This window comes from Lactuca saligna, chromosome 5 (assembly GCF_052625555.1).
Source record: "Lactuca saligna cultivar CGN05327 chromosome 5, ASM5262555v1, whole genome shotgun sequence".
Classification (NCBI taxonomy): Eukaryota; Viridiplantae; Streptophyta; class Magnoliopsida; order Asterales; family Asteraceae; genus Lactuca; species Lactuca saligna.
Window position 1 is genome coordinate 300,105,986 of NC_136421.1, and position 11,128 is coordinate 300,117,113.

Consider the following 11,128-nt stretch of genomic DNA (forward strand, 5'->3'; position numbering starts at 1 on the left):
GTTATATTGTAATAACAAGAATTCATGGATTGATGTTGACTTTTAAAAGCTTAGTACCCCAAGTGTTGCACCTCTAATGGAGTCACAAACACCCAATGCAAAGGATGAGAGGAAAGACGCTTATAAATCGGCTAGGGTTCTTCAAAGAAGTATAGGGTCGAAATTCCTAGTGTATGAAGGGGTTTATATAGTTGTGGGCTGCCAGGGTTTCTGGAGAAACCCAAATTCCTGCTTAAATAGACTCATCCTTACGAGGCTTTGGACGAAATCTATAGGGCCTCTCCATAGGATTTCGTCCACTCCTAATTAAGGAGTCCAATAGCCCAGTTCTGCAACTATCAATGATTTGCAAAACAGTCACTTCAATTATTAATCAGTTCATTTAATTTCAAAATTAATTTCTCATTAATTATTAATTAATAATAGGGTAAATGGCACAAAAAACACTCTTTTTACATAAAAATTCAATTTTGACACCGTGTTATTTTTTGTGTCAATTTTGACACTGTGTTTTCCAGTTTGTTACAATTCTGACAACTTGACCGGTTAACCAGGTTACATGCTGATGTGGCATGATGACGTGGCATGCTGACGTGTCAAAATTGATTTTTTTTTTCCACAAAAAACACTAAGTTTTTATTTTTTTTCGATTTTGATACTAAGTTTAATTTTTTATTTCATTTTTGACACTATGTTTTTTTTGTTCCAATCGAACATCATTTATCAAATTTTGTTTAATTTTGTCTATTTTCCATTTGAAACCGTATAAATATATTTTTTTATTACATTTTAAACCGTATAAACATATTTTTTTTCGTTTAAAACACTTTTTTATTTAAATACAAAATGTTTTTTCCTTACATTCAAAGCATTAGTTATATCATGAGAATCAAACTAAACATAAGCTTCTAATAAGACGTAAAAATTTGATGGGTTGCAAACTTGATATCTAAGTTTTGATCGACTACACGCCTCCAAACCTCCAAACACATTTTAAAGTTGCATATTTAATATAAAATACAATTTTTATATAACTAATATATATATATATATATATATATATATATATATATATATGGTTTGAGTGTAAAAAAAATGTATTTATACAAAACTATGGTTTTTAAATGAAAAAAAAAACATTTTTATACGGTTTAAATGTATTAAAAAAATATTTATAAGGTTTCAAATAGAAAATTATCAACATTGAACAAAATTGGAAAAAATGATATTCGATTTGGAACAAAAAAACGTAGTGTCAAAGTTGAAAGAAAAAATTAAACTTAGTGTCAAAATCGAAAAAAATGAAAACTTAGTGTTTTTTGTGAGAAAAAAATTCAATTTTGACACGTCATCATATAATGTCAGCATGCCACGTCAGCATGTAACCTGGTTAACCGTTCAAGTGGTCAGAATTGTAACAAATTGGAAAACACAGTGTCAAAATTGACACAAAAAATAACACGGTGTCAAAATCAAATTTCTGTGTAAAAATAGTGTTTTTTGTGACATTTAATAAAATCATGGCAATTTATCATTTCACATAATAAATTCTACTCTCTTTCTTTCTCCATTAGTCATCATGGCAAGTTGCATGAATGAAAACAACCCAAAAGTATCATGCTACATATCAAATCAAGTACATATCAATTATAGTTACGTGTTTAGATACCTAATCCAACACAAAAATAATCATTGATTCGTCATAAACATTGATATACCAAATCCATACTTAATCTGACAATTTTGTAAGTAATTTTGTTGAGGTCCCGAACTCGAATCGAGTTAAATTCAACCTCATATTAGAACTGGATTAGGTAAGAAATTTATGCTGAAATTATATTCGATATCTTGCAAATTTAGGATCAGAAAAACTCCATAAGATATTTTGTTGAATCCTTATAAGGTTAAGTTTGATTCGTTATATATTTTGAACTCCTTTTTTAATTTTTAATTGAGTCGACTAGAATCAATTTTGAATTTGAAGAGCTTCAAAAAAAGTTCAAAGATAAAACCGTTTTTATTATCTTTCAAAAAAAAAAAAAAAAAAAAGAAAAAGACAAAATAAAACTGTTTTTATTATCATTCCAAAAAAAGAAAAAGACAAATCAAAAGTAGAGGGACCCAAAACGTATCTATGCCAAACTTTAAACCGGGTTTATTCGAGATCCAAATTCCACTTTCCAACGAGGCATATAAAAACATCCCACCAAACCTTCCGTAACTGGGATGATCACCACCACAATTGCATGTGTTAAGGCCATTTCAACTGACTGTGTCTCTGTAGAAACCACGCAATTTTAACAAAAAAATTGTTTGCATCAATCAATATTTTTTTCTCCATTGATGCACAGGTGGTGCTCCAAGAACCAAACAGGTAAACAGATATCGATTCTCCTTCTCCCTTTTATACTTCATTTCACTTATAGCACTCGAAATGATTCTCAATCGAATCGAAGTTGTTCTTGTTCGTGATCATTTTTGACATGATATCTCTTGTATTTAGAATCATAAACATGGTTTTCTGATTTTTGATGTTCAGGCTTGGATCTCATGTTTGTGACATATACTTCATCTCCAACTACTGCTTACACTTTCTTTATCTATTGTCTGCATTCTTTCATCGTTCCTTTAGAAAGAAGATCAGGGTAGCTTGTTATGTTACATAAGTATATATCAAGATTTTGTATACAACAAATATGGACATTAAAGAGAATATCTTGATGGGAAGATATGAGTTGGGTAGATTACTAGGTCAAGGCACATTTGCAAAGGTATACTATGCTCGCAATTTGAGAACAGGATCAAGTGTAGCAATTAAGGTAATAGACAAAGAGAAAGTTTCAAGAATTGGGCTTATTAATCAAATCAAGAGAGAAATATCAATTATGAGACTTGTAAAACACCCTAACATCTTACAACTTTATGAAGTCATGGCAACCAAAACCAAGATCTATTTTGCCTTAGAATACGCTAAAGGAGGTGAGCTTTTCAATAAGGTAGCAAAAGGAAGGCTAAAAGAACATATAGCTCGTAAATATTTCCAACAGTTAATCAGTGCCGTTGATTTTTGTCACAGTAGAGGGGTTTATCATCGTGATTTGAAACCCGAAAACTTGTTATTAGATGAGAACGAAAATCTTAAAGTCTCTGATTTTGGGTTAAGTGCTCTTGCTGAATCGAAGCGTGAAGATGGCCTCCTGCATACGACGTGTGGGACCCCTGCTTACGTGGCACCCGAAGTGATCAATAGGAGAGGCTACGATGGTGATAAAGCCGATGTTTGGTCTTGTGGGGTGATTTTGTATGTTCTTTTAGCTGGTTATCTTCCATTTCATGATTCAAATATACTCGAAATGTATAGAAAGATTGGTAAATCGGAATTTAGGTTTCCAAATTGGTTTCCATTAGAAGCGAGAAGATTGATCTTGAGAATCTTGGATCCGAATCCCGTTAAAAGAATCACAATTTCGAAAATAAAAGAAAATTCTTGGTTTAAAAAGGGAAAGATCGAAAATAATGGAGCTTCAGGGTCGTCGTCGTCAACGGTTATAAAAAGTCAAGATTCAATGAGGCCGTCGAGTATGAATGCGTTTGATATAATCTCCCTGTCTCCAGGGTTCGATTTGACAACGTTGTTTGAGGAATCCCGACATAAAAAGGAGGCGAGATTTACTATTTGGCGGCCGGCGTCTGTTATTATTTCTAAAATGGAAGAAGTTGGTAAAGCTTTGGGGATGAAAGTGAGTAAAAGAGAAGCGGGGTTGTTGAAATTGGAGGGAATGAAGGAGGGTAGAAAGGGGATTTTGTCTATTGATGCTGAGATATTTGAGCTTACACCGTCGTTTCATATGGTGGAAGTGAAGAAATGTAATGGAGATACGTTGGAATATCAGAAAGTACTAAATGAAGGTTTAAGACCTGGACTTGAAGATGTAATTTGGGATTGGCAACAAGATCAACAAGTACAACCAGAGCAACATGAGGTACTACTACAACAGCAGGATCATGTTTCGTGATCTACATTCTAATTGTTCATATCCATACTTATGGTTGCCTTTGTTGTTAATAAATAATAAATGATATTTAAAAAAATGGGATGATATTTGAAAAACAGGATGCGATTCTTTCACTTAAGAATGATTCTCCGATATAAGTGTTATGGGATTTTCATCTTTACTTGTTATTACCAAAATTTTGAAATTATGCTAATATTATGGGTATCCCAAGATTTTGGATAAGTCAATATCTTGAGACTATCATCGTATTTATTGTGATATTATATGCAGGGTTAGAAGAGTTGATTGAAAAGGCATGAACCAAATCAATAGTATGCGGAAAACTTGGTCAAGCCGAAATCAAGAAAAATCCTTAGATTATAGAAAACTTTGTTACCTTATCCATGTATAATAGTCTCTGATCATAGCACACAAACACATCGCCTCTCACTTTCACTTTCTCTCTGAACATTCTTAAGCACAACTACACTCATCATGCGATCAGTGCTAACCTGTAATCTATTTTCTACTTAATCAAAGTTCTAAAATAATATGACTTTGTTATCTCCTTAGGTTTTATGTTGAAGATCCTAAATAATTGAAGGCTTTCATCCTACATCTTTGTGTTCTTGCATTTATTTTATTTACTTACTATTATTCAATCAATCACAATATTCACACACGTTTATTTGATCATTTATTTACTTATACACAAACATTTACATAACTACAGCATCAAGATACTCCATAATATCTTTATCCCTTTTTGAATATCTTAACATTTATCATTTTATTCATCAAGTTTACAACTTTAATATTCTTTTTGTCCCAATTTCTAAATACATATACATTAGATCTTGAATTCAATTGTTACTCTTTAACGGTTTGAAATTTACTTTTAACATCACTATTTTAATCTCAATATCTTAAGGAATTTTAAGCGCTTCACAACTCAACATTTTATCAAAAACATCACACCACACTTACTAATTTACCTACTAAATTACTTGAACGATTTTCGACTAAAATATAAGATACAACATATTTGAAGCTATCGTAAAAATTAGTGAAGTATATATATATTCTATGTGGATGAATCAATTTTTCAAATAGAAAATCATCTCAATTAAAAATATATATATGTGAAAATTACGGCATACTTATGAAATATGGAAGGAAAAATAAATGATGTCAAATTTATAAAAGGTTAAAAGTTAAAAGGGAAATATTATTTCGATTTACTTTATTTGTTAAATCGTTTTTTGAGTGTTAAGCCAAAAAAGGTTTTTTCCGTATTGGGAAAAAGTTTGTGGCATGTATGTTTACCTCGTAAGTTGGTTTTTATGGTTTTTTATTATGATAAAAAGGTCTCTCTTTTTTTTTTTTGGGTATCTTGAAAAGTTTATGGTATTGCTTGCAACACATGTCAATGCGGTGGATAACTTCTCTTTCACATTTTGTAATCGTGACTTTGAAAAAGTGTGCCTACTTTTGGTTGATATTTTTGAATGATGATGTTAGAAAGCTATAACTTTGCTTCGTTATGCATGATGCTAAGTCACGCGATCACGTGATGGTAAACAAAAAACATCTATAGCGTATAATCATGTTATAAACAAAACAAAACATATTTAATAGAGTAAATTACATGAGTCGATCATCGTTCATATCTGACATTGTACGTTTAGTTCTTATTTTCAAAAATTAATTCAGACCGTCTCTTATAAGTTTAAATGTTGCACGTTTAGTCCCTGAAAGACTTGAAATGACTATTTTACCCTTTCTCTTTTCTTTTTCATTTTTTAAATATTGGTTTATTTTTTAGAAATTACAAAAATTGAATTATATGATTTTTAATTTAGTGGGTCCCACCACCTCTTATACTTCCCTCTTTTCTTCTCGGCCACCCCCTTTCTTCACCATACACATTTTCCAGCACCACCGTCACCACCAACACCACCACAACCATCACCATCCATCTCCAACCTATAGGAAAAATCTCTGATATCCATCATCCTCTGCCTCCAGCGACCACCCAAAACATACAAATAAAACCTACAAAAATTGACAAAACCTAAATCAATATGCACAAATTGATACGAAAGGGGAAAGGGGTATTTTTCTTTTCGAAATTACAGTCAAATTAAGAATGAAACTAGAGTAGAAATTTCAGGAATTTTTCTAGAAATTTAAACGTATCCCAACATGTTTCACCCATGAAAAGGTTATGATAATAACCTAATTGATTCAATACGTCTAGTCGTTCACAAAACAAGAACAAAATTGCATGTATTTATGGTGGAACAAACAACAGAAAAGATGAAGGGTTACATGTCTGATAGAGGTATGGATAAGAAAAAATGTTCGATCAGTGGAAATAGCGGTTCACAGGTTATGCAGATGGAGATTGTGGCGATGGTGTGATGGTATTTTCTCTCTCACTAGCTCCGTCAATGGTGGTTCGCTCAAGAGGGTGAACGACACGTGGCCAGAGTTTCATGATGGTGCTTCACAGTCGGAAAGGGATGCAGTCTTAATAGTCCAGATTTACGGTGGGGTTCCAGGTTCCATTCTTCAACTGATTTGCAGAGACGACTCTTTCCCTTTTTATCCAAATCGGTGGTCTGTAGGTGTCGCACCAGAGATGGAGAAGAAGAAGCTGAGAGTTTCGGTACCTCAAAGCTTGTGCGAATGAAGGGTGGTGGTTTAGGTTCTTGAAAGAAACAAAGATGAAGAGGGAAAAAGATGTTTTACAGGGGACACGAAGAAGAAGATGGGTAGGTAATGTGAGGGTGGGCTCAATTATTTATTGAATTTTTTTAATATAATTGATAATAATAAAAATCTAAAAATATATCAAAAATAAATAGAAAAGAGCAAAACAAACATTTTATGTCTGGTAAATGATTTTAAGGACGAAACCTGCAACTTTTAATGATAAGAGAGACGGTCCGAGTTAATTTTTGAAAATAATGACTAAACGTGTTTTTTAACACTTACACGAGGGATGAATCGTGTAATTTACTCTATTTAATATTTGCAAATATGAGAACATATATCTCGTAACTAAAGGGGGCACTTTCAACTCGTATATATAAAAATGGATCACCTTTGTTTATATTTTATTTTCGACAAAACTGCAAATTTGGTCCTTGTGGTTTGCCAAAACCTTTGGATGGGGTCCAAAAAGTTTTCAGCTTGCACCAAAGGTTCAAAATCAATGTTTTCATGGGTTTTTAGTACATTCCGTCATTGTCCGTTTGTTTGGAGCCGTTAATGTCATCATGTGCCCTCCATGTGAGGGCATTTTGGTCATTTTAGGTCCTAGCCTCCGTTGCCGCCACTTTAATTAATAAGATTGCAGATTGTACTTCACTCATTCGTCTTCTACTCATACCTCAATTAGCCAGACGCAAAAACCCTAACAATTATCTGAGAATTGGCTTGTGTTCATGCTTTTGAAAATGTAGGGACTTAGTAATGTTTGAGAGAATTTTAACGTTCAAAAAGTTTATGGTAAGATTCAGACTTTGAAAAAACTTAGAAAAACAATGTATTTGATGACCAAGCTTCAAACTTTGAAAAACTCTAACAATCGTCTCTTTCTGTTTTGAAGATGGTTACCCCAACATATTCTCTATTGAACTTCATCGCGGAGGGAGTTTCACAAAGTTTCCAAATATCAGGTATATTAATGGCCAAGTAAGGTACTTTGATGTTGTCGACATTGATGAATTTTTTGTTCATGAACTAGACTTGATGATGAGAGAATTAGGGTATGATAGTACTGAAATCATGTATTACCATTTCCGTTTGCCTAATGAAGGATTTGACTTTGGACTCTGAGCATTAGGTAACAATGATGATGTGCGTAATCTCTCACGTGATGTTACCCATAACAAAATGATTAAAGTGTACACATAGCATGGTCAAATGAACTTGCTTACATATTTTATGTCCCCAACTGGTCCAAGAAGGGTTATAATAGAAGACATGGACATTCAGGGTCCTTTTAGACCCTCATCACTTGTAGTTTCTCATGAAGTGGTAACTCCAATCCAAATTGATGTTGGTGAGGGTGATTTAGGGTTAGCATTAACCTTATACAAATCAGCAACACCTGAATTTAGTAGGTCTAAAGGTTGGAAACATAGTAAAAGGGCATTGTCTTGTAGTAGAAAGCTTAACTTGGATGGGGAAGGTGGTGAAAAAACAATGGCAAGTGGTGAAGTTTATAAAGGTAAGGGTGTAGAAGGATCTGCAGATGAATTTGTTGTAGTTGATGTAGAAAAAGAGTTAAACAAAGAGATTGACGGGAATGAAGAACTTGACATGAACAAATCCAATGGTGAGGGTGTAGAAGGATTTGCAGATGAGGAGTATAGAGTTGTCATGGATAATGATCCTCAAGGAGTCAATGAATTTTCAACTAACATCAACATAGATGATGAGTTAATGAGAAACTTTCAACCTTTTTAAGGGTTTGAAGACCAAGATAGCATTCCATTTAATGGTTTTGAAGGACAAGATAATATTCCTTTCAATGATGAGTGGAGACAAGAGGAGCCTAATGACATTGAGTTTGAGAATCAAAACAGTGAAGATGAAGATAGTGACTTTATGATTGATGGGGACAACATAATTGAAGATGTTGAAGTTAACATGGAGGATTTCAATCTAATTATTGATACAGAAGCAGAGTTCAATGGATGTCAAAGTTTAGGTGGTCAAAGAAATGAAGATAGTGATGAAGAAGAGGATGTGGAGGTAATTGATAATGACGAGTTGGATTCACTAAGTGATGACTCAGGGGACAACAGGAAAAGAAGAGAAATGATCAAAGAGCTGGGGAAACAAACATTATGTTCTGCTGGTGAGGTGCACAAGGTAGCTTTTCATATTATACAGAAATATAAAGCCAAGAAAGAATTGAAAGATAAAGTTGACCTGCATGCTTTAGAGACAAAGAGGAATATCTCATTCACAAAAAATGACAAGAGTAGATTAACAACTGTTTGTGATGGATCTGTAGTTTCAAATGCAAGTGGGGTAGGTGGACCTACCTCTAGGGAAAATGTAAAGGGTAAAGATGTAAACTCAGATAAAGTTAAATGCACATGGAAACTTCATGCTTCTAGGTCAAGTGAACAGGACTATTGGTTTATTAAGACCTATAATCAGAAACACATTTGCCTCCAAACACAAAAAATCAGATCTTGCACAGCAACATTTCTTTCCAAACGTATTATGGATCAGATTAAAGCTAATCTTGGACTGCCTGTTCGTACCCTACAAGAGCAACTCCAATCAACTTATGGAGTTAGTATTTCAGAAGAGAAAGCATTTAGGGCAAAAGCATTAGCCACCAAAAATGTTGCAGGAGATTACGTAAAGCAATATGCAGCTTTGAGAGACTATGTACTAGAGCTACAAAAGACAAATGAAGGTACAGCTGTAAAGATTGATGTGGTTTATGAACCTGTGGTTTCATCCCCAACCAGGCAATTCAAAAGGATATACGTGTGTTTAGGTCCTTTAAAGAAAGGATTTAAGGTAGGTTTGAGAGAATTTTTAGGCTTAGATGGAGCCTTCATGAAGGGATTCCCAGGTCAAATACTAAGTGTAGTTGGTGTTGATTCCAACAATGGAACCTACCCATTAGCATATGCTGTTGTTGAAAGTGAAAACACTTCAAGTTGGAAATGATTTCTTCAGTGTCTTGCGGAAGATCTTGACTTGTATTCAAATTCCAACTTCACCTTTATCAGTGATAGACAGAAGGTACTATAGTTACATTTAATATTGCATACTAGGTTTCATTATAGACTAATATTAATTACTTTTTTTTTGGTGAAAACAGGGTCTTCTACTAGCTATAGAACAATTGTTTCCTAATGCAGAACACAGGTTCTGTATTAGACACATATACCAGAACATGAGGATCAGATTTATGACTACAGAGTACAAGGAGTATTTTTGGAGGTGTGCTACAACCACCACCATACCAGAGTTTGAAGTTGTAATGGTAGAGCTAAAGAATTATGACATAGAAGCATATCAATGGCTCTTGAAAATTGGGCTAGAAGTCATTTTTCAGGTATTTTCTCAATTTGTTGTCTTGTTTTTTATTATAGTATAGATATACACTAACTGTTATTTTCTTAATGAACTACTAGGAAGGGCAATTTCAGACATGTTATTAAATAACCTTTGTGAAGTGTTCAATAGCAAACTTGTTAAAAGGAGAGATAAACCCATTATCAGTTGTTTGGAGTTCATCAGAGAGTACCTTATGAAGAGAGTATGCAATGTGATAAAGGTGTTAAACAAGTGTCAAGGTCCATTAACTCCAACTGGTACTAGGATTTTGGAAGCAAACATAACACTTGCTAGTAAGTATCATGCACGATGGAATAGGGGACAAAAGTATCAGGTTAAAGGTCCATGGAATGATCAACATGTGGTGGACATAGAGAAAAGGGAGTGTAGTTATAGAAAGTGGGAGCTTACTGGAATTCCTTGCAAGCATGCAATGACAAGCCTAAATGAAATGGCAGACAATAATGAAAAGGTAGGAGAACTATACACCTATGTGCATAAGGTGTATTGGCTTGATACATGGAAAGAGATGTACTCCTTCAAGGTGGAGCCTATCAAAAGTAGAGCCATGTGGCCTAAGAGTGATTGTCCAACAACTCTTGTGCCTCCACCACACAACAAAGCTATAGGCAGGCCAAAAAAGAAAAAGAGGATTACAGCAGAGGAAAGGATTGACATCCAACAACGTAAGAGGCAAGCAAACAGTCAAAGTCAAAAAGATAATGAAACTCAATCACTGAGCAGTAAGTTTTTGACTGTGACATGTAGTAAGTGTAAGCAAAAGGGTCACAATTCCAGGACCTGCAAGGCCAAAGATGGGAATTGATGTTTAAGTACTTAAGTTGTTTATGTTTGTGAAGACTTGCTAATGCACTTTAGTTGGTACTTTGATGCTTTTTTTTTGGTTCCATTTTGAAAATGTACTTTCATGCCCTTTTATGTAACAATGTACTCCAATGTTTTGGTAATGTACTTTAATGCCCTTTGTTGGTAATTATTGTGTTTTGGCATTAATCTGTTATGGTCCCTTTTTG

The 11,128-nt window shown here is 33.8% G+C and overlaps 3 protein-coding genes across 4 annotated transcripts in view; all 3 read left to right on the top strand.

Annotated features, from left to right (window-relative positions):
- The window catches only part of LOC145046939 (uncharacterized), a 38,750-nt gene extending 36,101 nt beyond the window's left edge, over positions 1-2,649 (top strand). The window contains exon 3 of the mRNA XM_078995200.1: positions 2,540-2,649. Within this exon, the coding sequence (XP_078851326.1) occupies positions 2,540-2,649 (110 nt within the window). The remainder of the gene's footprint in view (positions 1-2,539) is intronic.
- On the top strand, positions 2,238-4,549 carry LOC145048359 (CBL-interacting protein kinase 2-like). 2 transcript variants are annotated; one of them, XM_078996818.1, is made up of 3 exons: positions 2,238-2,374; positions 2,540-3,983; positions 4,287-4,549. In XM_078996818.1, exons 2-3 carry the CDS (start codon positions 2,697-2,699, stop codon positions 4,290-4,292), a joined length of 1,293 nt encoding a protein of 430 aa, XP_078852944.1. In that variant the 5' UTR covers positions 2,238-2,374; positions 2,540-2,696; the 3' UTR covers positions 4,293-4,549. The 2 variants fall into 2 exon arrangements, with proteins under 2 accessions (XP_078852944.1, XP_078852943.1); XM_078996817.1 differs by lacking the exon at positions 4,287-4,549 and having other exon boundaries at positions 2,540-4,228.
- A 2,100-nt stretch (positions 4,550-6,649) lies between these two features.
- Positions 6,650-10,920, top strand: LOC145046940 (uncharacterized). The gene is made up of 5 exons (XM_078995201.1): positions 6,650-6,772; positions 7,612-9,665; positions 9,711-9,776; positions 9,856-10,092; positions 10,135-10,920. The coding sequence occupies exons 2-5, from the start codon at positions 8,616-8,618 to the stop codon at positions 10,918-10,920; spliced, it is 2,139 nt and encodes a 712-aa protein (XP_078851327.1). The 5' UTR covers positions 6,650-6,772; positions 7,612-8,615.
- Positions 10,921-11,128: the final 208 nt, after the last annotated feature.

Coding starts and splice junctions, on each gene's coding strand:
- LOC145048359 (XM_078996817.1), top strand. CDS start 2,697: ATGGACATTAAAGAGAATATCTTGATGGGAAGATATGAGTTGGGTAGA.
- LOC145046940 (XM_078995201.1), top strand. CDS start 8,616: ATGATTGATGGGGACAACATAATTGAAGATGTTGAAGTTAACATGGAG. Junction 9,777..9,855: donor TTATCAGTGATAGACAGAAG/GTACTATAGTTA, acceptor TGGTGAAAACAG/GGTCTTCTACTAGCTATAGA. Junction 10,093..10,134: donor GGCTAGAAGTCATTTTTCAG/GTATTTTCTCAA, acceptor ATTATAGTATAG/ATATACACTAACTGTTATTT.